Genomic DNA, 25,856 nt, shown 5'->3' with positions numbered 1-25,856 from the left:
CACATACTGCTGAGCAGTTACAAGAGTCCTTTACAAATTGTGGAAAGATAATTGAAAATTTTAACCATCACTTTAGAATTTCACATATATTTACATTCCATATTTTACACATGTTTGTGAGAAAGTGCCCTCTTTCTGCATGGTTGCCCCACCTTATGCTGATTTGCTGAGGTGCTTGGAGTGTGCCCTGGGCTCTTGACGATCAGGTGCCTAGTGTAAAAGTGGGGTTCTGTTGCTGTAACCCCCCTCTTTCACCAAAACTAACCCAATTGGCATATCTGGCCACAGGTCAGCCCCTGGTAAATGGTTCCACAGGTACCCAGGGCACTGTGACCAGGGAAGAACTCTAAGGGCTGTAGCACTTATTGCGCCACCCTTAGAGGCCCTGTACCATTACACTCAAACACTGCCTTTGCATGCTGCACGTTTTGGTGCAGAACAAAGTTTAGAGTCAACATGGCCCACATCTGTGTGCCATGCCAACAACCCATTGCCATGGCGGTTGTCACACCCTGAATACCTTCGTCCCCGACCCTGCGGTGCTTTGCAAACTTGAGACTCCCCATTGAAAGCTACCAGACTTCTGACCCCAAAATAGCACTGCACCCGTCAGCCCCAGTGCCTCTGAGGGTGCATCTTTTGTGCTGGCCTAAACGCCCATGTGCCCTGACCTGAAGTCCAGTAGCTTTGCTTCTACAACCCAGTGGCCTGCTTGTCGGCAGGCACCAACCAGAGACCCCCTATCCCCCATTGGATAACATTGGGCCTCAGCACTCTGCACCCGGCCGCCTTAGTGCCACTGAGGGTGTAACGAGTGCATCCTTAACTCTGGGAGATCCCAGAGTCTAACCCCAGAACACAAACTACCACAACAAAGTACTTACGGTTAAACCGATAACACTATGTTCGAGGCATGTGGGCTGCTGAATTCATATCTGCATAGATCGCCGCCTAGTGTTGGGTCCGGATGATTGCACATTGTTGTCCTGGAAGAGTCTTCGAAGTATCACGAGATAGGTGGCTCCTCCCTCGGACTACAGTGCGCATGGGCATCCTCTCCATCCTCAGATTGTTTTTTTCTGCCATTGGGTTCGGATGTACTTTCCAGCACTTCGTTCGGAATCAACAAAAACTTTTCTAAAGGCCAAAAGACCTTCAGATCCGTCGGTATTGTTAGCGCTTGGTACCGATACACTTCAACATTTGTTGCACTCCGGTCGTCGAATCGGGCCGTTAGGCCTTCTCGACGCCACGTGGACCGGCCGTCGATGGAACGAAGTCCATTCAAGTACTGCCCGCAGTGCAACTCAAAGTTCTCGCACACAGATAAGCATCCAGTGTGCAACAAATGTCTATCTCCAGATCACAATGAAGATAGTTGCCTAGCCTGTGCCCAGTTCCGGTCCAAAAAGACAATCCGGAATCGACGGGCGGCGAGGCAAGAAATGCAGAGATCGGCAACAGACCCCGAAAATATCTTCGGCGATGAGGAAGACCTAGTTAACGCCAAAGACTCGGATCAAGACTAAGATCAATACTCGGACCACGACTCCGAATATTACCTTGACGGAGAAGAACGAATCGTCGATCTCGAGGAATATGATCAAGACATCGTAGCTGTCAGACTATTCCGATGACGACGAGGGGCGAACCATGAGTACACCGCCCCATATAGACACTACACCGATATCAGACTCGGGTCGAGGCATCGCCAGCAGGCCTTAGCCAAGATCAACATACTGCTTCTATAGCCCCGCCATACTGCCTGGCTAAGAACATACAAAAAGAGCCTTCTGAGACACGACATACAACACCGGTTCCATCGAAACTGAAACTCATCGACAATACAGTCTTCGGACCGAACGTTGTCGAACCGAAGGTGATTAAGCCGAAGGGCGCCGACCCGAAGGCCACAGTTCCAATCAAACCTTCGAAGCCCAAAGCCGTCGAGTCGACCTCGAAGCCCAAAGCCGTCGAGTCGACCTCGAAGCCCAAAGCCGTCGAGTCGACCTCGAAGCCCAAAGCCGTCGAGTCGACCTCGAAAGCCCAAAGCTGTCGAGTCGACCTCGAAAGCCCAAAGCTGTCGAGTCGACCTCGAAAGCCCAAAGCTGTCGAGTCGACCTCGAAAGCCCAAAGCTGTCGAGTCGACCTCGAAAGCCCAAAGCTGTCGAGTCGACCTCGAAAGCCCAAAGCTGTCGAGTCGACCTCGAAAGCCCAAAGCTGTCGAGTCGACCTCGAAAGCCCAAAGCTGTCGAGTCGACCTCGAAAGCCCAAAGCTGTCGAGTCGACCTCGAAAGCCCAAAGCTGTCGAGTCGACCTCGAAAGCCCAAAGCTGTCGAGTCGACCTCGAAAGCCCAAAGCTGTCGAGTCGACCTCGAAAGCCCAAAGCTGTCGAGTCGACCTCGAAAGCCCAAAGCTGTCGAGTCGACCTCGAAGCCCAAAGCTGTCGAGTCGACTTGAGCAAATCAGGCTCAACTATCGACAAAGGGAAAAAACGGTCGACGACAGCAAAAGGCCTACGCCCAAGTCGAACCGAAAGTGAAACCTAAGGTTGACCAAAGCAAATCGGTCGAGCCGAAGCCCATCGATCCGAAGAGGGGCATCGAGCCAAAGCCGCAGGCTCTGAAGACACCTCTACCACCTAAAGACGCTGCCGAACAGACAAAACCGCTCGGTCCGAAGAAGGTGGTGAAGCCTGTCAGACGTCCAACCGACAAAACCTGTCAACTTCTAAAACCGATCCAACCACCAAAAGCGGTCGAACCCATTAAAGGCATTGAACCGAAAAAGGTCAAACCAAAGCCTACGGCACCAAGGCCAAAGACTGTGGAAGAAGAGATTTATCATCCAGACCAGTCAAAACTATATATTGACCCAAAAACTGGGAAAGTGACTGTTTACACAAAAAAGAAAAGACCTCTGCCTACTGAAGACTTTTCTAGAATTCCTCTCAAGAAAAAGACTGTGCTACCTCTCCTATTCTTTTTGAACCTATCTCTCCAGCTATGCCTACTACTCCATATGCCCCAGACTCACCTGCACGCTCTGACTACAACCCAGATGAAGATCAGGATGCAGATGGGTTTGGATATCCACAAAACCCATATGGAGACCCCAACTCACAGGCATGGGGTGGGGGAGGTGAATCAGGCACTGAGGGGACTCTGCCCATTACAGACCCTACAGTATACCCAACTAAGCCATCACCCACAGAAGAGATTATCATCCAGACCAGTCAAAACTATATATTGACCCAAAAACTGGGAAAGTGACTGTTTACACAAAAAAGAAAAGACCTCTGCCTACTGAAGACTTTTCTAGAATTCCACTCAAGAAAGACTGTGCTACTTCTCCTATTCTTTTTGAACCTATCTCTCCAGCTATGCCTACTACTCCATATGCCCCAGACGGTATACAACCTTTACCACGCAACTTTTACAACGACCTACCATTACCACGCATTTTTTACAACGCAGGATCCATTACAAAGCATACCATTACCACGCATGTATTTACAACGCAGGTACCTTTACAACGCATACCATTACAACGTAAGTATTGGTAAGTATATCATTTTATTAAAAATATTATAAGTTTACGTTTTTGGGTAAAGGGGTATTTTTAGGGTTCAGGGTCAGTTTTGGGTTTTTGGATAAAGGGGTATTTTTAGGGTTCAGGGTCAGTTTTGGGTTTTTGGGTAAAGGGGTATTTTTAGGGATCAGGGTCAGTTTTGGGTTTTTGGATAAAGGGGTATTTTTAGGGTTCAGGGTCAGTTTTGGGTTTTTGGGTAAAGGTATTTTTAGGGTTCAGGGTCAGTTTTCGGTTTTTGGGTAAAGGGGTATTTTTAGGGTTTAGGGTCAGTTTTCGGTTTTTGGGTAAAGGGGTATTTTTAGGGTTTAGGGTCAGTTTTCAGTTTTTGGGTAAAGGGGTATTTTTGGGGTTCAGGGTCAGTTTTCAGTTTTTGGGTAAAGGGGTATTTTTAGGGTTCAGGGTCAGTTTTCAGTTTTAGGGTAAAGGGGTATTTTTAGGGTTCAGGGTCAGTTTTCAGTTTTTGGGTAAAGGGGTATTTTTAGGGTTCAGGGTCAGTTTTGGGTTTTTGGGTAAAGGGGTATTTTTAGGGTTCAGGGTCAGTTTTGGGTTTTTGGGTAAAGGGGTATTTTTAGGGTTCAGGGTCAGTTTTGGGTTTTTGGGTAAAAGGGTACAGGGTAAAAATTAATATAATTAAATTTAAATTACATTAAATTAAATTAAATTAAATTAAATTAATTAAATTACATTATATTAATTTTAATTAAATTAAAAAAATATTATATACTTACCAATACTTACGTTGTAATTGTATGCGTTGTAAAAGTATATGCGTTGTAAATACATGCGTGGTAATGGTACTTCGTTGTAATGGATCCTGCGTTGTAAAAATTGCGTGGTAATGGTAGGCGTGGTAAAAGTATGCGTTGTAACGTCATACATCCGCCCCAGACTCACCTGCACGCTCTGACTACAACCCAGATGAAGATCAGGATGCAGATGTGGGGTTTGGATATCCACAAAACCCATATGGAGACCAACTCACAGGCATGGGGTGGGGGAGGTGAATCAGACACTGAGGGGACTCTGCCCATTACAGACCCTACAGTATACCCAACTAAGCCATCACCCACAGAAGATACAGTGGCTTTTAACTCTCTAATAGATAGAGCAGCAAGCTACCATAATGTAGAGATTCATTCTGATGCTATAGAAGAAGACTTTCTATTTGATACACTAACAACATCGGAAAGAAACGTGAAAACACTCCCTATGTTAAAGGGCGTCTTAAAGCACGCAAATGACATTTTTAAAGACACTGCTAGGCACGTGTCATCAACCCTAGAATAGAAAAGAAGTATAGGGCTGCACCAATAGACCCTACATACATCGAGGGACAACTACCTCTAGACTCCTTAGTGGTATCCAACGCATGAAAGCGTGCTAATTCACAGACTACTGGAGAGGCTTCTCCTCCTGACAAGGAGTCAAAGATTTTAGAGGCATCAGGCAAGAGAGTAGCAGCTCAAGCAGCAAACTCATGGAGAATGGCCAATACACAGGCCTTGCTGGCCAGATATGACAGGGCCCACTATGATAGTTTAGAGGAACTTCTCCAACACTTACCTGAGCCTTACAAGAATCAGGCAGATTAACTTATACAGGAGGGAAAGCTCATCACTAATGCCTCAATTAAGTGTGCTCTAGATGCGGCAGATACAGCTGCCAGATCTATTAACACAAGCGTACTGCTTAGGCGGCACGCATGGCTTCGCATATCAGGCTTTAAGAATGAAGTCCAAGCCACTATTCTTAATCCGCCCATAAACCCAGATTTTTTGTTCGGTCCAGCAGTTGACTCAATTCTAGACAAAATGAAAGGACGCTGAAACGGCGAAGTGCATGGGAGCTCTTCAGTCCCAACAACACAGAGGCTCCTTTCGTCGCTCCAATTATAGAGGAGGAGCACGAGGTAATACATAGCAGCAATCCTCCACCTACAAAACTAACACGCACTCCACATACAACAAGAACTCAAACAGGGGTGGATACAAAGGAAATAATACAAGGGAAGAAGTCGTGGAGGCAATGCAAATAGATCCTCCACGAACACCAAACAGTGACTTCTTGGCACTACCCCCAGACCATATAACACCGGTCGGGGGAAGACTACAACAATTTCTGCCAGTCTGGTTAAATATCACTACAGACAAGTGGGTCAGGCAAATTATCCAACATGGCTATTGCCTCGAACTCACCTCAACACCACCCAACATACCACCCGTGCACCGTCCAATGTCGCAGGAACATATAACATTACTGCAGCAAGAGGTCATCAGTATGCTGCAAAAGGGGGCCATAGAACCAGTCCCACTCCAACATCAAGGAACAGGAGTATACTCCCTATACTTCCTTATTCCAAAGGAGGGTTCTCTCTGACCAATATTGGACCTCAGGCACCTCAACCTGTACATTGTATCAGAGCATTTTCATATGCTCACTCTCCAAGTCTTACCATTGCTTCGCCAGGGAGACTTCCTAGCAACTCTAGACCTCAAAGACGCATACTTTCATATACCAATACACCCTGCTCACAGAAAGTATCTAAGGTTTACTATTCAAGGACAACACTACCAGTTCAAAGTCCTACCATTTGGTGTCACAACAGCTCCATGAGTGTTCACCAAATGCCTAGCTACAGTGGCGGCACATCTTCGGAGACAACACATCCATGTGTACCCATATCTGGACGATTGCTGGGCTGATGGCGCGTGTATTAGCCAATGTGCCAGCCACATGTCAAAGACCATTCATCTCCTGCACAGTTTAGGCTTCTCACTAAACTATCCAAAGTCGCACCTGCAACCCTCCCATGTCCAACAGTACCTGGGAGCAACAATAGATACACTAGCAGCAAAAGCATATCTCAACGCAGCACGGATCAACTGAATGCAAACGTTAATCCAAAGGTTCCGACCTTAACACTCGTTACCAGCTCGAGTGTTTATGCAATTAATAGGCATGATGGCCTCGTGCATATTCATAGTCCCTCATGCCAGGCTACACATGCGTCTGCTCCAAGAGTGCCTAGCAAGGCAGTGGAACCAGGCTCAGGGGCGATTACAGGACCTAGTGTTGGTGACCAGTCGGGCATACAACTCTCTGCATTGGTGGAATCCACAAAACCTTTGCAAAGGACGACTGTTCCAAGAGCCTGTCCCACAAATAGTGTTAACCGCGGACGCATCCCTGCTAGGATGGGGAGCCCATGTCCTAAATTACACAGTACAGGGACTCTGGACTGTACAACAAAAGAGGATGCACATCAACCTTCTGGAGTTGATGGCGATCTTTCTAGCCCTGAAAGCGTTCAAGACACACTTATGCAACAAAGCTGTGTTGATCCGGACGGACAACATGACATCCATGTATTACATTCAAAAACAGGGAGGAACACACTCCCCACAGCTGTCGCACCTAGCTCAAACAGTGTGGAAATGGGCCATTCAGAGGAACATGTTTCTCATGGCATAGCACCTCCCCGGCAAGGACAATCAAGTAGCCGACCTGCTCAGCAGGCACAGCCAACAGATGCACGAATGGGAAATTCACCCCAAGGTGCTCCAACCATTCTTCCGGAAGTGGGGACACCCGGAGATAGATCTGTTTGCCACAAGCGAAAACGCTAAATGCCAGTACTTTGTCGCCAAGTTCCCACATCCGCAGTCGCAGGGCAATGCGATATGGATGAACTGGTCAGGCAAATTTGTGTACGCTTTTCCCCCAGCTCCATTAATACCGCTAGTGGCACGCAAAATGCGCCAACATTCGCTGATGCTGATCCTAGTTGCTCCCACATGGGCGAGGCAACCATGGTACACAACGTTCCTAGAACTTTCAGTGGTGCCTCATCAAAGACTGCGACTCACACCCAGTCTTCTAACTCGGAGCCATGGAGAAATCCAACACCCAGACCCACAACAGCTGAACCTGGCGGTCTGGCTCCTGAAATCCTAGAGTTTGGATACCTACACTTGCCCCCAGACTGCATGAATATTATCAAAGAGGCAAGAAAACCCACTACCAGGGCATGTTATGCAGCTAAGTGGAAACGTTTTGTCATTTACTGTAGTAACAACGATATAAACACACTTGATGCTTCTACTCAAAACATAATTTGCTATCTCTTGCACCTACAACGTTGCAATTTAGCCTACTCATCCATCAGGATACATTTAGCTGCGTTAGCAGCAGATCTTCAAATCAGGCAACACCTTTCACTATTTAGGGTACCAGCAATTAAAGCGTTTATGGAAGGACTTAAACGCGTAATTCCACCATGACACCCACTTTCACCAGTCTGGAATCTAAACATTGTTTTAACCAGACTTATGGGACCACCTTTTGAACCACTACACTCATGCGAACTACAATTTCTTACTTGGAAGGTGGCTTTCCTTATTGCCATTACTTCACTTCGTAGAGCTAGCGAGCTGCAAGCCCTAACTATTCAAGAGCCATTCATTCAAGTACATACAAATAGAGTAGTTCTCAGAACAAATCCTAAATTCATGCCAAAGGTGGTATCACATTTTCATATCAATCAAACCATAGAACTGCCAGTGTTCTTTCAAAACCCACAGACAGTAGCTGAAAGGGCCTTGCATACTCTAGATGTCAAGAGAGCTCTGCTATACTATATAGATAGAACTAAGGCATTTCGAAAGACAAAAGTTGTTTCTAACCACAACACAAAGGCAACCCTATTTCAAAATCGGGTATAGCCAGATGGATCGTTAAGTGCATCCAGATATGTTATTTAAAGGCAAAACGCACCTTAACAGTTCCACCTAGGGCGCATTCCACACGCAAACTAGGGGCATCCATGGCTTTCCTGGGAAATATTCCTTTACACGAAATTTGTAGAGCAGCCACATGGTCAACCGCACACACATTCACCAAACACTATTGTGTAGATGTACATTCCAAACAGCAAGCTGCTGTAGGACAGGCTGTTCTCAAACTCTTTTTCCAGACTGCTGCAGCTGACCCAGGTAGCCACCGCTAGGGAAGATACTGCTATACATTCTATGCACAGATAGGAATTCAGCAGCCCACATGCCTCGAACTGAATATGCTACTTACCAGTATGCATCTGTTCTTGGCATGTAGGGCTGCTGACATTCATATCGCCCACCCGCCTCCCCGGTGCCTGTCGCAGCTGTAGCATTCACTCTTTGCATGGACATCTTACTGTACTATACTCCATCTCTGCCACAATGGCGAAAAACAATCTGAGGATGGAGAAGTATGCCCATGCACACTGTAGTCCGAGGGAGGAGCCACCTATCTCGTGATACTTCGAAGACTCTTCCAGGACAACAATGTGCAATCATCCGGACCCAACACTAGGCGGCGATCTATGCACAGATGAATGTCAGCAGCCCTACATGCCAAGAACAGATGCATACTGGTAAGTAGCATATTCCTTTCCACCATATGATAACATTGACTGTTTTTCTAGAAAAATTACGAAGTATGGAGTTTGAAATCCTAAAGAAATCTTTTAAAATTGTACTAACAAGCGCTTTTACTTTTCTGTTTTACAGGAAATGTCCCAGTGTAGTATCCAGGTATACTAAACTGTGAGAAAAATAATCTGAAAAGTAACTGTATAGTATTTTTAGTCAAATATCAAGTAAAAGTATATGTACTGTAGTCTGAAAAGCATTGCATTATCAGTTTCACTACTGTAATCAAATCAAAGTACATTTACAGTTGGAATCCAAACTGTTACAACTGCATTACTAATTATTTATTGCTTACTTGTGCCAGGCTTGCTTGGTTCTAGAAAATATAAACTTAAATATTTTTATACATAAACAATTGGTCGGAAGTTCAGTCTTTGAGTGTGTGAATTCATATGCTGACTGTGTACAACAAATGCTTAACACTGTCCTCTGATAAAGCCGTACTGCTCTACCACAAATAGAGTGAGGTGCTATCTACTTTACCTCTGCCTGCCTTTTGGGTTCAACTGGACTCTGTGCAATCTATACCTCACTTTGGTATAGTATATACAGAGCCAGCTGCCTTCAATGGTGAAATGTGAAGTGTTGGTTGTGTCCCTGCATTCCACAGTGCTGCACATGTTCTGTAGTCAAGTGATGAAGCTGTGGCTATAACCCCAAGTCTCCACTTCGGCGACTGGCAACACTTAGCCTTGTAGTGATGATCCATATTGCCTAAGGCATACAAGAAATGTTTTCAGTGAAATCCTGCAGAAGGGCATAGTGTGATGTATGACTTTAGGGGGTGGCCCTTTTTAAAAATGAGTGGTGCCTGATTTAGAGCTTCAAAAGTAAAAAAAGCATTCTCCTGGCTTCTTCCCCCTACGAGTCTTTGCACATGTTTGAAAAAAATGGTTTCTTCTGTGTGAAGCTGAGATGTCCAGCATGGACATCACAACCTGCATGTAAAGCCTGCTTAAATTTATATACCTGTGTGGGAATGTGCCTGGGTAGGATTCTCCAGCCTAGAAGGAACTCCTCACCTCTTGACTGGAGGCAGTCGTGCTAGGCAACTGGGCCAGACGTGGGCCTCAAAGTTAGACAAACACACATCACGCGTCTAAATGCACTCTGAAGCCTACAACATCCATCCATCCAGCATGACTGAATTCCCAACAGGTAGGAGCTTCCACACTTTAAAAATAGTAGACCCTCTAGTTGGCTCACTTGTCATCTCCGCTTTGGAGTAAACCTGCTGTCCCTCCTCTGCTTGTTCTTGCTTTGTTTGTCGTTTGGTGCTTTGTTTGTCGTCTGGTTATCAAGAAGATAAGTGGTCCACTGCAGTAACAGAGGGCATCAAATAAGAAGTGGGGCCAGATTTTGTTCCCTCTGTTCCTTCAGTCAGTGCCCCAAGTATATTGCAGTATTCAGGATCATTGCTTCTGTCACCCATGAACGGACAGATCATTTCTCTGCCTGTTGTATAACCGGACTACTCCTACTAGAATGTGGGACCTGATTGACAGGGAGACCCTTTTTTTTTTTTAATCCTGACAGGGACCGTTTTAACAGTTTGTCTTCAAGACCCTCACACTTCTGACTGGAGTTAAGGTTATTCTGTTTTTTTTTTTGTTGGGGGGGGTGAAACTATTGAGGCCATCTTTTTAACTGTTAGTGTTTCAGAGGTGTTGCTAGTTGAAACTACATAGTAAGACCGCTCCAATTTCTTTCACTTTCTGATTTTGGAATTTGGGTTGGGGTTTCATTTTCCAAAAGATTTGAGCTTTACCTGTAGGCTAGCCAACCTTTTTGACTTTGCATTCATACCCTAGCCTTGTGGTTCTAGCAGTTGAGCTTATGGCTTCATTGAGGCTCCCTTTCGGTGGTAGTGAATGCATGAAGTGCATACATATAGTGGTCTACTCCTATGTAAAAATTATCACATCTTCATTCAGCTCTGTTTTCCATACTTTAACATTCAGACAGGCCTTAGGTTGGTCCAATGAATATGATTAGTTGATCCAAGCAGCACAGGCTTAGTTTTGCTGTGGTAATTCTACAGCAGTGTTTCCCAAACTCTGGGATGTGAGCCAATTTTGTTGGGTTGTGAAAGCTAAAGCAATTAATAAAGGTGCAGTCAAATTCTGCATTTATCTTGTCACATGTGCTGCACTGTAGACAGTTGTCTGTCTCGTAACGTCTTATAACAATTGCTGCTTATGTTTATCATGGTAACTGGTGTGTTTGAGGCATGTGTGATGTAGATACACATGCTTTGCATAGGTCTACCATCTATTGTTGGGCTAGGATGATTATAAGTTGTTTTTGTTCCAAGAAGTTTTCTTTGGTTCACAAGGTTGTGACTCCTCCTCCTGGGAATACTGTGTATGTTCTTAGACACCATCTTCAGATGTTTTTTTTTCCCGCCAACCGGTTCAGAGGTAGTATCTTGCACTCTGGTTTGAGTCTCCTCAGTCCGTGATATATATATCTAGACAGTATTGTTTCTATCAGCATAGTATAAATCTCATATTAGATTTTGTAGCGGGATTTCGACTTGTCTTTTTGGTCTGAGTTATGCCCGGTCGGGCAACACTTCTCCATTTCAAACGAGATTGAGAATGACCTGCTGATGGAACACACTCCATTCCGTTTCTGTCCGAAGTGCCACTCCAAATACCCTCACACCGACCAACATCCCGTTTGCAACTTAAGTCTCTCACCTAAACATTGACAGGACACCAGTGGGACCTGTAAGTCCTTTCAGTCTAAAAACTATAAGATTGAAGGGCTAGACAAGGGATGGAGCGCAAGCGAATGGACTATGTCCCTGACCTCTTCTGTTGACAAGAGTAGGAGGAAGAGGCTTCAGTGGCACAGAAAAAAAATCCCTTTCCATTCATGACTCCGATTCAGAGTCTCAGTCTTAATAGGATTCAGTCTTCAGCCAGCACAAAAACAACGTACTGTGAGTACTTCTGCACCTGCCCTGAAATCCAAATCCTCCAACTCCACTGAACTTCTCACAGGCGGCCACTGCACTCCAGCCATGGCGTGCTCCGAAAGCATGACTTGGAACCCTCTCCCTCTGGCTCAACTCCTGAAAGTTCGACCTACAGCAGGGGTTTCAATCCAAGACCAAAATATCTCACACTGTGGTCTCTGCACTGCAAAAAAAGACTTTTCTTTCAGAATTGAACCTTCCTCCATCAAAGGCAAAGCTTCCTCCACTGAAATGCTTTTTCTGTACTAAATCTCCCTGGAACTAATACTCAAGCAATTTTTCCAAAAGCTCGATCCAAAACAAAAAAACACTTGAAATTCAGCTTAGAACAAATAAAATTATGATAGTCACCAAAACAAACTCCTAAGAAGCAGTTGAGTTTTGAGGAGGCTCTGAACATTCCTGTTCAACCCCTAAAGAAGAGAAAAAAGGTGCTGCAACTAGGCCATTGCACATTCCCATTCCTTCTCCTGTAACACAATCAACACCTCCACCACCCACTCCACCACCTCACTCTCCACAATTGTCTGAAGCTGGTAATATCTTCAGTCCTCAATAAATGAGGATCAAGACATCCCAGATGACACAACCAGGGTATCCTTGGGAGGATTATAATATTTATCTTCATGTTGACACTGATCCCTACGTATACCCTAGCAGTCCATCCCCATCTGATGATGCATCTGCTTATTAGGACCTCTTAGCCAGAGCAGGCATTTCATCAGGTACCTTTTATATAAGGATTTAATAGAGGAGGATTTCTTCTTTGAAACTTTATCTAATACACAGTAGCACAATACTTACCACTTTTAAAAGGTATGACACTTCATGCAGATAACATTTTCAAACAACCAATTAAAGCAAGAATAATTACTCCTCGCATTGATACAAACCTCTACAATCAGTCCCCATTTTTATTAGAGGTCAATTAACTCCTGACTCTTTAGTAGTATCCAATACAAGGAAAAGGGATAACTTCCAAACAACTGGATATGCACCACCACCACCAAGGGGAATCTAAATTTATGGATGCCTCTGGTAAGAGTTGCGGCACACACTGCTAATAATTGGTGTATAGATAATTCGCCAAGCATTGCTACCTTCTTACTATTACTAGAACCTTCTCCAACATCTCCCAGGGGAGTACAGAAAAAGAGGTCAATACATTGTTAATGAAGGTAATATTAATTGTTCATTAGATGCAGCAGACACTGCTGCTAGGAGTATAAATACTAGTGCCCTAATAAGACATGCATGGTTAAGGGTGTCCGGTTTCAAACCTGTGGTACGAAAGCCCATATTGAACCTCTCATTTGACAAGGAACATCTCTTTGGTCCCCAGGAGGACACAGACCTTGAAAAAAGACAGGTACCAAAATTAATGGGAGCTCTACAAGCTAACACCTATAGAGGTTCCTTAAGTAGGCCCAATTTTAAACCGGGGGCAACGACAGCTTCCACATATGCCTCTGGTTCACAATATCAAACTCAAGGACAAACCTAAACTCAAACCTTCTACATAGATTCTTAGAGTTAACAATTGTAAAGGAAGAAGCAGAGGGAACAATGCACGTTCCTCAAATACCAACGATGACTCCTTTACCTTTCCCCCCACAACACCAAACTGGGATAATCTTCAACAGTTTCTCCAAAACTGGAAGACTGTTACAACAGACCAATGGGTCTTCGACATTATCCAACATGGGTATTGTCGAACTCTTAAATCCTCCAAATATTCCACCTCGCAAACACAAACTATCCATGCAACACCACGTCCTTCTGCAACAAGAAATAAGAGCAATAGAACCAGTTTCACCACAATTTCAGGGGACAGGAGTGTATTCACTATAGTTCCTTATTCCCCAAAAGGATGGATCTCTCAGGCCCATTCTAGTTCTCAGACCACTTACTCATTACATAATCACAATATTTCCATATAGTCACTCTCCAAGAGATCATCTCTTTATTACAGAAAGACTTCATGGAAACCTTCGATCTAAAGGACGCCTATTTTCATATACCATTTCATCCTGCACACAGAAAATATCTTAGAATTCTATGGCAGGGAAACATTATTAGTTCAAAGTTCTTCTCTTTGGAATCACTACAGCACAAAGAGTATTAGCAGTGCTTAGCAGTTTTGGCAGCACATCTGCGCAGGGAAAACATTCATGTCTTCCCTTAACTAGGCAGTTTTCTAATCAAAGCAAATACTTTCATACTTTGCAAACCAAACACTTGAGACCCTAAATTAACTACACGAACTAGGGTTCAATATCAACCTGAAAAAATCTTGTCTACAGCCAGCTATTATTCATGGGCTTGAAGGGGCCACGCTAAACACAAATCTAGCGTTCGCATCTTCAAACACAGACCGAATGCACAATGTACCAACATTAGTTCAACAGTTTCAAACAGGAACTCTCATTCCGCCAAAATATTTCTCGACTTTTGGGTATGATGGCATCATGTATTTACATAGTCCCACATGCCAGACTCCACATGAGATCTCTACAACAATGTCTCTCCCATCAATGGACTCAGTCACTGGACCAACTTCACGATCTAGTGTTGTGAAACAGTCTCTCGTATCATTCTCTGCAATGGTGGAATCCACAAAATCTATCCAAAGGGCGGCTGTTTCAAGACCCAGTTCCACAAATAACTAACCGATGCATCTCTAAAGGTATAGGGAGGCCATCTCCACAACCTTACTATTCAGGGACTATAAGATTTCAAACTCAAGAAGCTCCGGTATCAATCACCTAGAGCTGCAAGCTGTTCATCTATTTATCAATGCCTGCCTAATTCACCTACAACACAAAGTTGTCCTTATTTGAACAGACAATAGAACAATGTATTCTTTACAAAAAACAGGGTGGGGCACACTCTCTAGCTCATTTTGCTCATAAAATATGAATGTTAGCAATACACCAACATTCCTCTTTCAGCAGTACGTCCCCGTTACAAGCCATCAGACTGCAGACTTTCTGAGCATATCACAACAAGAAATCCACAATTGGGAAATTCATCCCAATGTTTTTCAACCATACTTGCGCTAATGGGGATTCCTAGAGGTAGACCGGTTTGCAACAAAAAAAAGTGAATGCCCATACTAAGCAAGCAGAGATCACCACCATCAGTCCAAAAGCAATGCTCCATGAATGAACTGGTTCAGGATATTTGCGTATGCTTTTCCACCTCTCCCACTACTTCCATTAGTGGTCAGGAAACTTGGGCAAACATTGCCTACCATGATACTAATAGCTCCCACATGAGCTTGACAACCGTGGTTTTCAACACTCATGGAATTCTCTATTTCATACGAGAAGCTTCACCTCAACACGGCCCTCCACATGCAGAAGCATGGAACATTAAGACATCCCGATCTCAAAGAAAGGAGTCTTGCCATTTGGCTCCTGAAGTCTGATAGTTTGGATACTTAAATTTGCCACAAGACTGTATGAATATTCTTTAAGAAGCTCTTAAACCAACTACACAGCAATATTATGCAGCAAAATGGATTTGTTTTATTTTTTCAGACAAAACGCTAATCCTCTTCAAGCAAAGGTACAAATGCATTTTTTCTGCTGATTGCATTTTCAAACTTCTGGGTTAGCATATAATTCTATACCATTATGTCTTGCAGCTATTGCCGCAAATCTCCAGAATAGACAACACATCAGTGTTTAAAATTCCTGTTATAAAAGCTTTCATGGAGGGACTTAAAAGAATAATTCACCCTAGACTTCCACCTGCCCCAGCATGGAATTTAAACCTTGTCCTGACAAGATTAATGGGTCCTCATTCTGAACCATTACATTCTTGTCAGTACATATATCTTTCATGGAAACTTGCTTTTTTAATTGCTATTACTTCTCTTGGAAGAGTTGGTGAAATGCAGGCACACACCTTGGAGCCTTTCTTTCAACTAGAGTAGTGCTTAGAACTAACCCTAAATTTCTACCAAAAGTAGTTTCCAGTTTTCATATTAAGCCATTGATTTACCTATATTTATTCCACAACCTGACACAGATGCAGAAAGGGCATTACACAGTTTAGATGTAAAAAGGGCCTTTATGTATTATTTAGACAGGACTAAATCATTTAGGAAAACTAAACAAATGTTTTGTTGGCTTTGGACCTCCTCGTTTAGGGAAAGCAAGTTCGAAATCAGGCATTTCAAGACGGATAGTTAAATGCATATAGACATGCTATGAAAAGGCTAAACTACTTTTACCTGTTACACCAAAAGTACTCTCCACTAGGAAAGTTGGTGTTTCTATGGCTTTTTTAGGAAACATTCCTATTGCTTATATTTGTAAAGCAGCAACATGGTCTACTGCACACACGTTCATAAAACGTGCGGATGTATTTGCACGCCAACAAGCCAATGTTGGTCAGGAGGTACTTAAAACTTTTTCTGACAACCGCAACGCCCACAAGTTAACCACTACCTAGGGAGAGGGACTGCTTTGCGGTCTATGTAAAGCATGTGTGTCTACAGCACACATGCCTCAAACAGATTGTTACGTATACTGTTACTTTTTCCTGTATGCATCTGTTCTTGGTATGTACTGCTGTAGATTCACATGCCCCATCCCTCTTCCACAAATTCTTGTGTAGGTTGCAGTTGATATATTTTCTCATACTAACGCATGGCCATCTCAAGTCTTGCATACACCGCATTCTTTACATTCTCACCTATCAATGGCAAAAAAATCTGAAGATAACATTGATGACCATGCGCAGTATTCCGAAGAGGAGTCTCACAGCCTTGTGACTCAAAGAACTTCTTGGAACAAAATCTTGTAATCATCCGAGCCCCACACTAGATGGCAGACTTATGCAAAGCATGTGAATCTACAGCAGTACATGCCAAGAACAGATACTTGCAGGGTAAGTAACTTAATCCCTACAAACTCCTCTCACTTTACAGTCAGATGAAAAAAAGAAAGTGAATTATTTGACCTTGCTGGGGTACAGCTAGTGTCAAAGGAAAGGCTGTATTATGTAATTTGTCAAATGTAAATTACTGTAAATTAACTGTCACATTTAGCAGTTAAGAAAGCCAAAATGAAGCACATTTTGTTTTAATTCTGAAGTGTGATGAAACACATTTTAATAGTATCAAACCAAATCAAGACACTTGATGGTGCACAAAAAAGGAATATGCCCTGAAACCATATTTCCATACTTTTGTGGGAAGTATAGTTGTCAGTAAAACTGTATGCCAGCACACTTTGTCGCCATTTCAATGGAAAATAGGTGGTCTTTAAATGAGTGTGCTACAACATGATACTTGAGTTACATTAAAACAACTTCTGCCTAATGTCCATTAAAGCTAGATGGGTCATGAAAGTTTGTCGTTCTAAAAACTGGGTTGTTGCTTTAAAGTTTGGGAACCACTGTTCTAGAGGCCATTTACTTTCTTTGCAGAGTGCTATGGGTAATTGTCGCTTTGAGGTGCCTACGAAATTGTGTACCTTGTCAAACATTTTTCTGGGTCTCCGTATTTCTTCCTTACACGTTTGAGCTTGCAGTGAGCCAGTCACTCACTTTCCCTCCTTTAATACCGATAAGGAGTTGCTTGACAAGTGGTTCCCGCAGGAGTTTTCCAAAGTATATTAGAAATGACTTTTCACACAAGTTGCTTTCAGGTTTCCAGAGGAATATATTTTCCTTTGAGGGTAAGGTTGTGCATAACATTGATGTATGCAGCTCCTTCAGGTGATTTTGGATCTTACAAAGGCACTTTGTGCTTTGGAAAAGTTCTGTTTAAAAAAAAAATAATAATATTAAATAAAGCTGTGGGCGTACATGTACGTGCGCTAGTGAGTGCATTTCTTCTGAGAGTCTGGAAGAGGATACTGTTGTATGTAAAATGCAAGGCTTGGCTACCAGTAATACATGCTTCCTCCATTTTCTGTAAAGGTGCAGTACTGGTCCTGTCAACAGGCCTACAGCACGGAAGGGGGTGGGGAGGGTGAGCTAAGGACTACTAATACTAGCTTCCTGAATGTAACCAAATTGGAACAAATAAATATTGGTAGAAGTCTTTCTAATTGTTTTTTCTCAACCGATCATGCGTGGTAATTTAAGTTTTTTAAATTTTTTTTACTTTAGAATTTCTACTTCAAGTACCTGATTTTGGATGAAGGGCACCGGATAAAAAATATGAACTGCCGCCTGATCAGGGAGTTGAAACAGTTAAGCTCGGACAATAAACTTCTGCTAACTGGCACTCCCCTACAGAACAATCTAGCAGAGCTGTGGTCACTGCTAAATTTCCTGTTGCCTGATGTGTTTGATGACCTAAAGAGGTAGGCTTGATTTCTGTTAAGTATTGCAGAAGGCTGCATTTTGAGAATCCGTACAGTATAACTTTTCTTCATTCTTTTAGAATGTCATTTCACATAAGCTGCCCTATCCATCTTTCACAAGATCACATATCAATTTTCACCCCATTTCAGCACTATACTATTTTTTCTTGGAATACTAGGTTTTAGAATTTGATTCCCATGAATTGTTACCGAGGTGCCAAGGGATGTCAAGAAATTGCAGCATGATCGCTAAATGCATAAAAATTGGCCTCCAACTGGGATATCCAGTTTCTAATACATTCCTACACCAGGAGATAATCTATGGTCGAGTTGGATGACCGGGTGGAAAATGTGTGTTCAAGAATGTGAGTGTCATTCTTGTGCTCGTTAATCATTCCATTTGCAGCTTAGTACTATGCTGCCTGTTACGGAGCTAGTCAATGGTTCCAGGATGGTCTGTATGACCTATACAGTTGCTCCCTCTACGGGTGCTTAAAGTTCGAAGAGAGAGAATGACCCCTTTGCCTCCTGCCACTGCTCACCTGATGCAGATATGTTTATATTTGTGAAGCACATAAAGTCCTCTCTGATCTAAAATATTCTGGGTGCTGCATTCACTTAGTGGCAGGGAACCTTTTCTTAGGAATGAAAGGAGTGCAGTTTTGTATTCCTCCTTTTATGAAATCTCGTCATTTGAATACTTATGTAACGTGCTCGGTGTTTCTGTGCTTTTTACTGTACCTGCCTGGCATAATCAAGTGTTTCTCTCTCCTTAAATTGCAAATTTCACCCCCCAACAATGGCGTAGAATCAAGGTCCAGCATGGAAAAGCTGAAGTTTGAATGTGTGCTGCACCTTCTCCCCACGTGGTCAAAGTGTGTGCCAACAATCCGGTACAAAGTTCCCCCTCTTTCATTTCTGCTGGAAATACTTCCACTACTTTGTAGTCCGTTTCAGATTTTGGTAATTTTTTTTTTTTTTTTGCAGATAACGCATAGCTATTGAACTCTGGTATTTTTAGGTCTCGCCTGCGAAGCAGCACATGCGCTGCTTCGACTTGGCGAGATTTATTTTTGCTTTTCTGTCCGGCTTCTCTGGAAGCAGGGTTGGTGTCCGCCTTGTCGGCATTAGGCCCTGCCCACCCTGACTGCATATTTTGCAAGCCTTGCTCAGGCTTTTTATGAAGCATTCACGGCTTTGTTGGTGTCCGCCCTTTTCATTAGCTCCTGCTCACCTTGCTTGTGCACGGCAGGCACGGGCCGCCGTCAAGCACGATCCCGAGTGGAGCAACGTCAACCTCTCCTCGTTCTCTCTGGCCCTTTAAAGGCTGTCATGCTGGTGGAGGCGGCGCTCAGGGGTGAGCTCAGCTGCTGCTTGGGTTTACCACTCCCTTCATCCTTCACGTCCGTCTCTTCCCATACCACATGTGAGTTGTTGGAAGGGCGCATGCCAGGGGCGCTTTCACAGCTCCGATCTGTGCAGCGTGTGAGGAAAGTATGCACTGGTACTGCCACGGCAGTAGACGGTGAAAAGGGTGGGAATTTTTGAGTGAAACGGTGCTTGTAAGTGTATGCTGTGCTCACCAATGATGCATGAATAGTATCAGTAACGTGCCATAAGAGGGGAGTTTGCTTTCATCCTGTTCAAGCAGAACAGGATATAAGTTACTAAAACTGGAAAGTGAGGGTGCGGGTCTGTGTAGCTTTCCTCTGCCTGTACTGTACTCATTGTGGGTGTGCACGGCCTCTATTAAATTTCAAGTGTGGCAATGGGGCGCTTGGAATCAGGCGCTGGCATGCAGTATCGGGCGCTAGCTCTAAGGTTAGTATGAGCCACTCTATCTGGTGGACAGTTAAAGGCACTGGTTGGCACTGTCAGGTGCTCATGTCGATGAGCAGAGTTAGTAGTTGGCTCTGGTATCAGAGCCACATGCTGACTTTTGAGGACAATCTCGGACACTGGTTGGCAGAGTCATGATCTAGAGGGCCAATGTCAAGCACTAGATACCAAAGGTGGTGTCCAACGCCGCTACGGAGGGCAGGTGAGGTGTTTTCCTGGTCAGTTCTCGGCCACTCGCACACCATGAATCGAATTGGAATTTCACCGAACCACAAACAAGGAGGGAGTGGGACTCTGTTTGCAGTTGGCTGCAAACAATGTGTACTCGCTCCTCTAATTTGTTTTTGGCACCCCAGTCTGTTCCCAAAGTACTGCTGTCTCCACACCGTAGCCCTGTACTCACATTTCCTGTCTTCAAACCTAGGAATCACCCTGTGTGCCCCAGACCCTCACCTATTGTATTATGGAATCATCTCCCTCTCTCCAGTCCTGGCTTTTCTGACACAAATCGTTCGATCGCTCACACTGGTACTTTATTTTTTTTTAACTTATATTTAAAGTTTTGTCATATCAAAACAATACAGCTCAGACCAATAGACAGTGTATCATATAGCAATGACAGTCTCTCTTAGTATATGTCGTATTCTTAATATAAATGATGTGCTAGTACAGTCAGATATAAAGTTCGGATTAAGAACAAGTGACACAAGTAACATAGTAATGTCAGTAATCTACACCCGAGGTTTCTATCTGTAAATAGGCATTAACATTTTACCCAGCACTCCCGTTCAGATCTAGACCCCTTGGCTTTGCGCATCTCTGTGAAAAGGAAAGTATTGTATACTCAGCAACATATCTAGGATGACAGCCAATCAGCTTCTTACGACAAACTGGTATCCCTGGATGACGTGGTAGGTGCCACATCTGTTTTGTGAGAGCAAATATCCTTGAAGAGGTCCCCATATGTCTTTAGGTTTGGAAGATCTAGGCAATAGCTCAACGTATGTTTAGTCTGGTCCTGGCAATACATCAGATCTGCTAGCCATCCCTTGAATTTCGGAGCTCGACCTCTGCCCCATCTACAAGCTACTTTGCGTTTAGCTAGTAATACCGATAGGGCAAGAAACTTCCTATGTGTAGGGGGTATTTGTGCTCTGTATCCCAATAATGCCACTAGAGGGTCCCTTTCTAGGGTGCTTTCCGTCGTTTTTTCAGGCACTGTGAATACCAATTCCCAGAACACTCGTACCACCGGACATTGCCAGGCTAAGTGAAAGAACCCAGCTCCCGGCTGTCTGCATCGTTCACATCTATCATTAGAAGTAAGATTAAACCTATGTTTCTTCAATGGTGTGTAATACAGGCGCTGTAGGTATCTGTAAATTATCACCCGTAGCCTGCAGCTAGCTGAGATTTTATTATTTTATTTATTTTTTTGCAGAGTTTTATATAGCGCGAACTAGAACCGAACCGAATCAGTTATCAGAGCGCTTTACATAGCACCAGTTACGTTACATGAGGACACGCATTAATTTTAGGCACGGGGAGATTAAGTGATTTGCCCAGAATCACAGGGGGGTTTTGGCGTAGTTACCGAGACTCGAACCCAGATCCCCAGGTCCGAGGTCGAGCGCCTTAGCCTTTAGGCCAACCCCTCTCCCCAAAGAGATCTGTGCAGTTTAGAGGCAGCAATAATGCCATTGGTCCTCAGTTACTTCCTGCCCAAGTCCTCCCCCAATGTGTTCGAGCCGGCTCATGATTTCCTCTCGGTTCATGCGTATAGAGCTGTATAGACCCGACACTAGATGTTTGCCCTCTGTGGAGCCCAGCATTTGGTGTAATGGGACAAAGTTTTGTGGTTCCTGTGGAAAGTCTGGGACGATTGCTTGCATCCCTTGCCGCAACCGCACATATAAAAACACATCCAGGGGAGTACGTTTTATACCCTGAAGCAGGTGGTCTATTGACCGAAATGATCCAGCATGGAAAAAGGTCTCCCCATGTAGCAACATTAGCCCGTTTACATTGGTCTTGAAACCCCTTTTCCTGTAGCAGTGAAAGACCAGGATGGTAGGACCACGGTAGTAGAGGAAGGGCGAGTCCAACAGCGCGACCACACGGTTCCATGCATCGACTGTGCCCGTGACCGTGGTGGGTGGTGTCGCACGGGTACGTGTAGGGCCATGTATCATGCCATTCAGCGGCACCGGGTCTGCAAGCCAGTCCTCTGTGGTCACTTGCGGTATGTAACGGGGAGGATATATCTAATAATGGGCATAATGAGCCTGCGCACTGAGAAAATATATTTCCAAATCTGGAACATCGAACCCTCCTTGATACGGCCGCGTTAAATTTGACCATTTGAGTCTTGCCTGATTCCCTCCCACAACAAAAAGATACACGAATTGCGGGAGTATGACCATTTTTATAAGGGACGCCCGTCCTGCCAGCGATGGAGGCAGTGAAGTCCAATGGGTTATATTAGCACTGAGCTGCGTTATAGCCGTGCCGTAGTTCAATCTGATAGTATCTGCTCTATCTCTAGTTATCTTTATACCAAGATATCGGAGGTCTGGCGCACCATTCCAGTGGGAAGTCTAGTGGAAATGGGGACACTGCTGCCGTAAGAGGTAAAACGTGTTATTTTCCCCAGTTAATGTTAACACCAGATAACCCACCAAACACTATAAATTCCCAGAGTAGAGGGTTTATATTGTGCTGAGGGTCTCTAATATATATAACGTTACATCATCTGCGTACATGGATATTAATATTTGACGCAGACAGCAGCGAAATGCCTTGTCCTGATGATATTGCCGAAGTCTAGAGGCCAACGACTAAATTGTAAAGGCAAACAGTGGGGATAACTAGCACCCTTGCCGCGTACCCCCTCGTTATTATCGGGTGGGATAGATGACCATTTATAAAAATTTTAGCTGTGGGCTGGCAATATAGTAGCTGAATCCAAGATATAAAGAGGGGTGGGGAAACCCATTCGTTGTAGCACCCCAAATAAATAATCCCACTCTACAGAGTCAAACGCCTTGGTGGGGTCGAAGAACACCGCAGCGAGTGGAAAGTCTGGCTCCACATTTTGGATACGGGAGAATAGAGTATGGAGATTGAGATGTGGCCCTGCCTGGAACAAATCCTGATTGATTTGGAAGTATACGTTTGTCCATTAAGAGAGTAAGGCGATTGGCCAAGACTTTAGCCAGGATTTTTGTATCTCAGTTTATTAGTGATAATGGACGATAGGAGTCAGGAGCTGGGTTTCAGTAGGGATGCGAATACTGCCTCTCGCATCGAGGATGGGAGTATTCCCATCTCCAGAGATGCCTCATAAACTTCCTTCAGAACCGGTGCCATGATATCAATGAGGTTCTTATAAAATTCAGCCGGTAGGCCATCGGACCCCGGCGCTTTCCCATTCTTCAGCTGCATTATGGCTTCCCTAATTTCATCAACCTCAAAGAACAGGCTCAGGAATTCCCTCTGTACATCACTGAGCCATCAGAGCTCTACTTCACCCAGAAAGCTGTGAAGGTCAATAGGGTTTTGCCTTCGGGACGTATATAATGCTTTATAATGTTCAATAAACGTGTCTAATATGGTGAGAGTCTCGGTACATCGTTGCCCCTGGTCCCTGTATCTCTAACACTTGGGTAGCAAATCTTGGATGTCTAGTCACCTCCGCCAGTGCCTTGCCCGGTCTTTCGCCTTTCCCATATTTGCAAGCCACCAAGTATCTTCCCTTAAATGTCGCCTCTTGTCGCACTTTCCTCAGTGAGTTTCTCTCGAAACTCTTTTTGCACCTGCCCCGTCTCTTCTTGACCCATCTGTCTCTCCATCCCCCGCAGTTCCTGCTCCAGTAGTTTTAATGTCCTACTCATCTCTCTAAGTACTCCAAAGCTCTTAGAGATACAAAAAACCTCTTATTGTTACCTTAAATGCCTCCCATATTATCTCAACTGTCAACTGACCCTTTATTCCTGCTAAAGAAATCCTTGATTTCCTCTTCCTAGTTCAGCTTGAAATACTAAGTCTAGCAAAGCTGTGGGTTGCAGTCTCCAGTTTGATCTGGGTCTGTCGTAACCTGGCGGTGTGAGCGATAATTTAACTGGGAAGTGATCTGAGAAAGTTCTAGCCAAGTGAATCATGTTACATATGGCCGTCCCCTAGAGATGAGGCAGTATTCGATACGTGCCCACGTCCCTCTGAGATGTGAAATGCGCTCCCTCCTGAGCCTGTGGGTGTGTGTAACGCCAACTATTAATTAGCCCACCCTCCTAGACTATACCCTGCATTGCCTCCTGAGAATTGCTATAATGTGCAGATGTGTTAGACCCGTCTAGATTCGGGTGAAGGGCAACATAGAAATCCCCCCCCCCAAATTATGTGGGTGGATCCTATTGATATGATTTTGCCCCACAGATCAGTAAAGAATTCAGGGCTATCTGTGTTGGGACCGTAACAGTTTGCAACCGTGACAGAATCTCTGCCTAGCCGTCCCCACACTATAACATATCTGCCGTGTGGATTGTAAATTGTTCCTGCTAATTCGAAGCTAATCTGTTTTTAAAGAGTATGGCAGTCCCTCATGAATAAGAGTAATAGGAAGAGAAGAGTCTGCAACTCGCCCATTTGCTAGCAAATGTGTTTGGGGCCCTAGGGTTCAGGTGGGTTTCTTGCAATAATGCCACATGTATCTGCTGTCTATCTAAATAGGCCAAGGCTTGCCTCCTTTTCCTCAGGTCCCAAGGCCCCTGACATTCCAGGATAGTACGTTAAGCCTGGTTCTATCCCCCTGTGTCGCCATGCCATTCCATCTTTCTCCGACTACTGGATTGTAAAAGATTGTACTTCAGCATGTGCACATAACAATAAGCATGTCTCCCAAAAGTACACCATATCTTGTCCACTGTGGTTCTGAACTCCCCAACTCTCCTCCCTACCCACCCACTGAAGCATCCCAATCATGCCAGTTATTATCTTCCCTCCCCCATCAACCATACCGTTGTCCAACCTGACATGTATGTCCATTCTCTCGCAACATAAACCCGGGAGGAGAATGTTGGTAATTGCAAACAATAGGAAGAAAATTGTGGGGCACTCCCAGTTGGGGTAATGCAGTTGGGTGGCCCACGAATACCTCTCCAGTCCAGGTGTACTGCGACATGTTCCTAGTCCCTGAACTGGTATCGAGGGTGTCCGGCTGCAGAATGTCTCAATCCCCACTACGAATCATGCATCTTCTCTGAAGCCATCTTGCCTGTGTGCAGATTGTCCTATCCCAAGCTCATGCAAAGTGTTCCAGTCTCGGCTATGCTGATTATATGTGAAGTAAGGTGTTCCGACACGCTGCACGGCTCTATAGCAATTGTCATTCGACTTCTGGTGTTCCTACCTTTGGCGAATCCTCCGGTGTGGTTGCCGCTTTCCTCTGTTTTTTTAGCTGCTTCAAAAAATCTTCCACCTGTTAAGGCTTTGTAAAGAACATTTGAGTCCCCTGGTGTGACGCGAAGCCGAGCAGGATAGAGCAAAGCGTAGTCTATCTGTGCCTGTCTCAGTATCTGCTTGACCGTAAGGAATTTGCGTCTTTCCTCCTGAACAAGCATCGTAAAGTCAGGGTATATGGTGAAGGGTATCCCA

General features: G+C 44.4%; 1 protein-coding gene across 1 annotated transcript in view; it reads left to right on the top strand.

The window, feature by feature from the left end:
• Positions 1-25,856, top strand: part of LOC144754873 (lymphoid-specific helicase-like) — a 544,631-nt gene that overhangs the window by 151,970 nt on the left and 366,805 nt on the right. Inside the window, exon 11 of the mRNA XM_078643187.1 lies at positions 18,169-18,365. Coding sequence (XP_078499313.1) covers positions 18,169-18,365 — 197 coding nt within the window. The remainder of the gene's footprint in view (positions 1-18,168; positions 18,366-25,856) is intronic.

Source organism: Lissotriton helveticus, chromosome 5_1 (assembly GCF_964261635.1).
Source record: "Lissotriton helveticus chromosome 5_1, aLisHel1.1, whole genome shotgun sequence".
Taxonomy (NCBI): Eukaryota; Metazoa; Chordata; class Amphibia; order Caudata; family Salamandridae; genus Lissotriton; species Lissotriton helveticus.
Note: the sequence above shows the minus strand (reverse complement) of the source record. Positions and strands in the feature narration are given on the sequence as shown.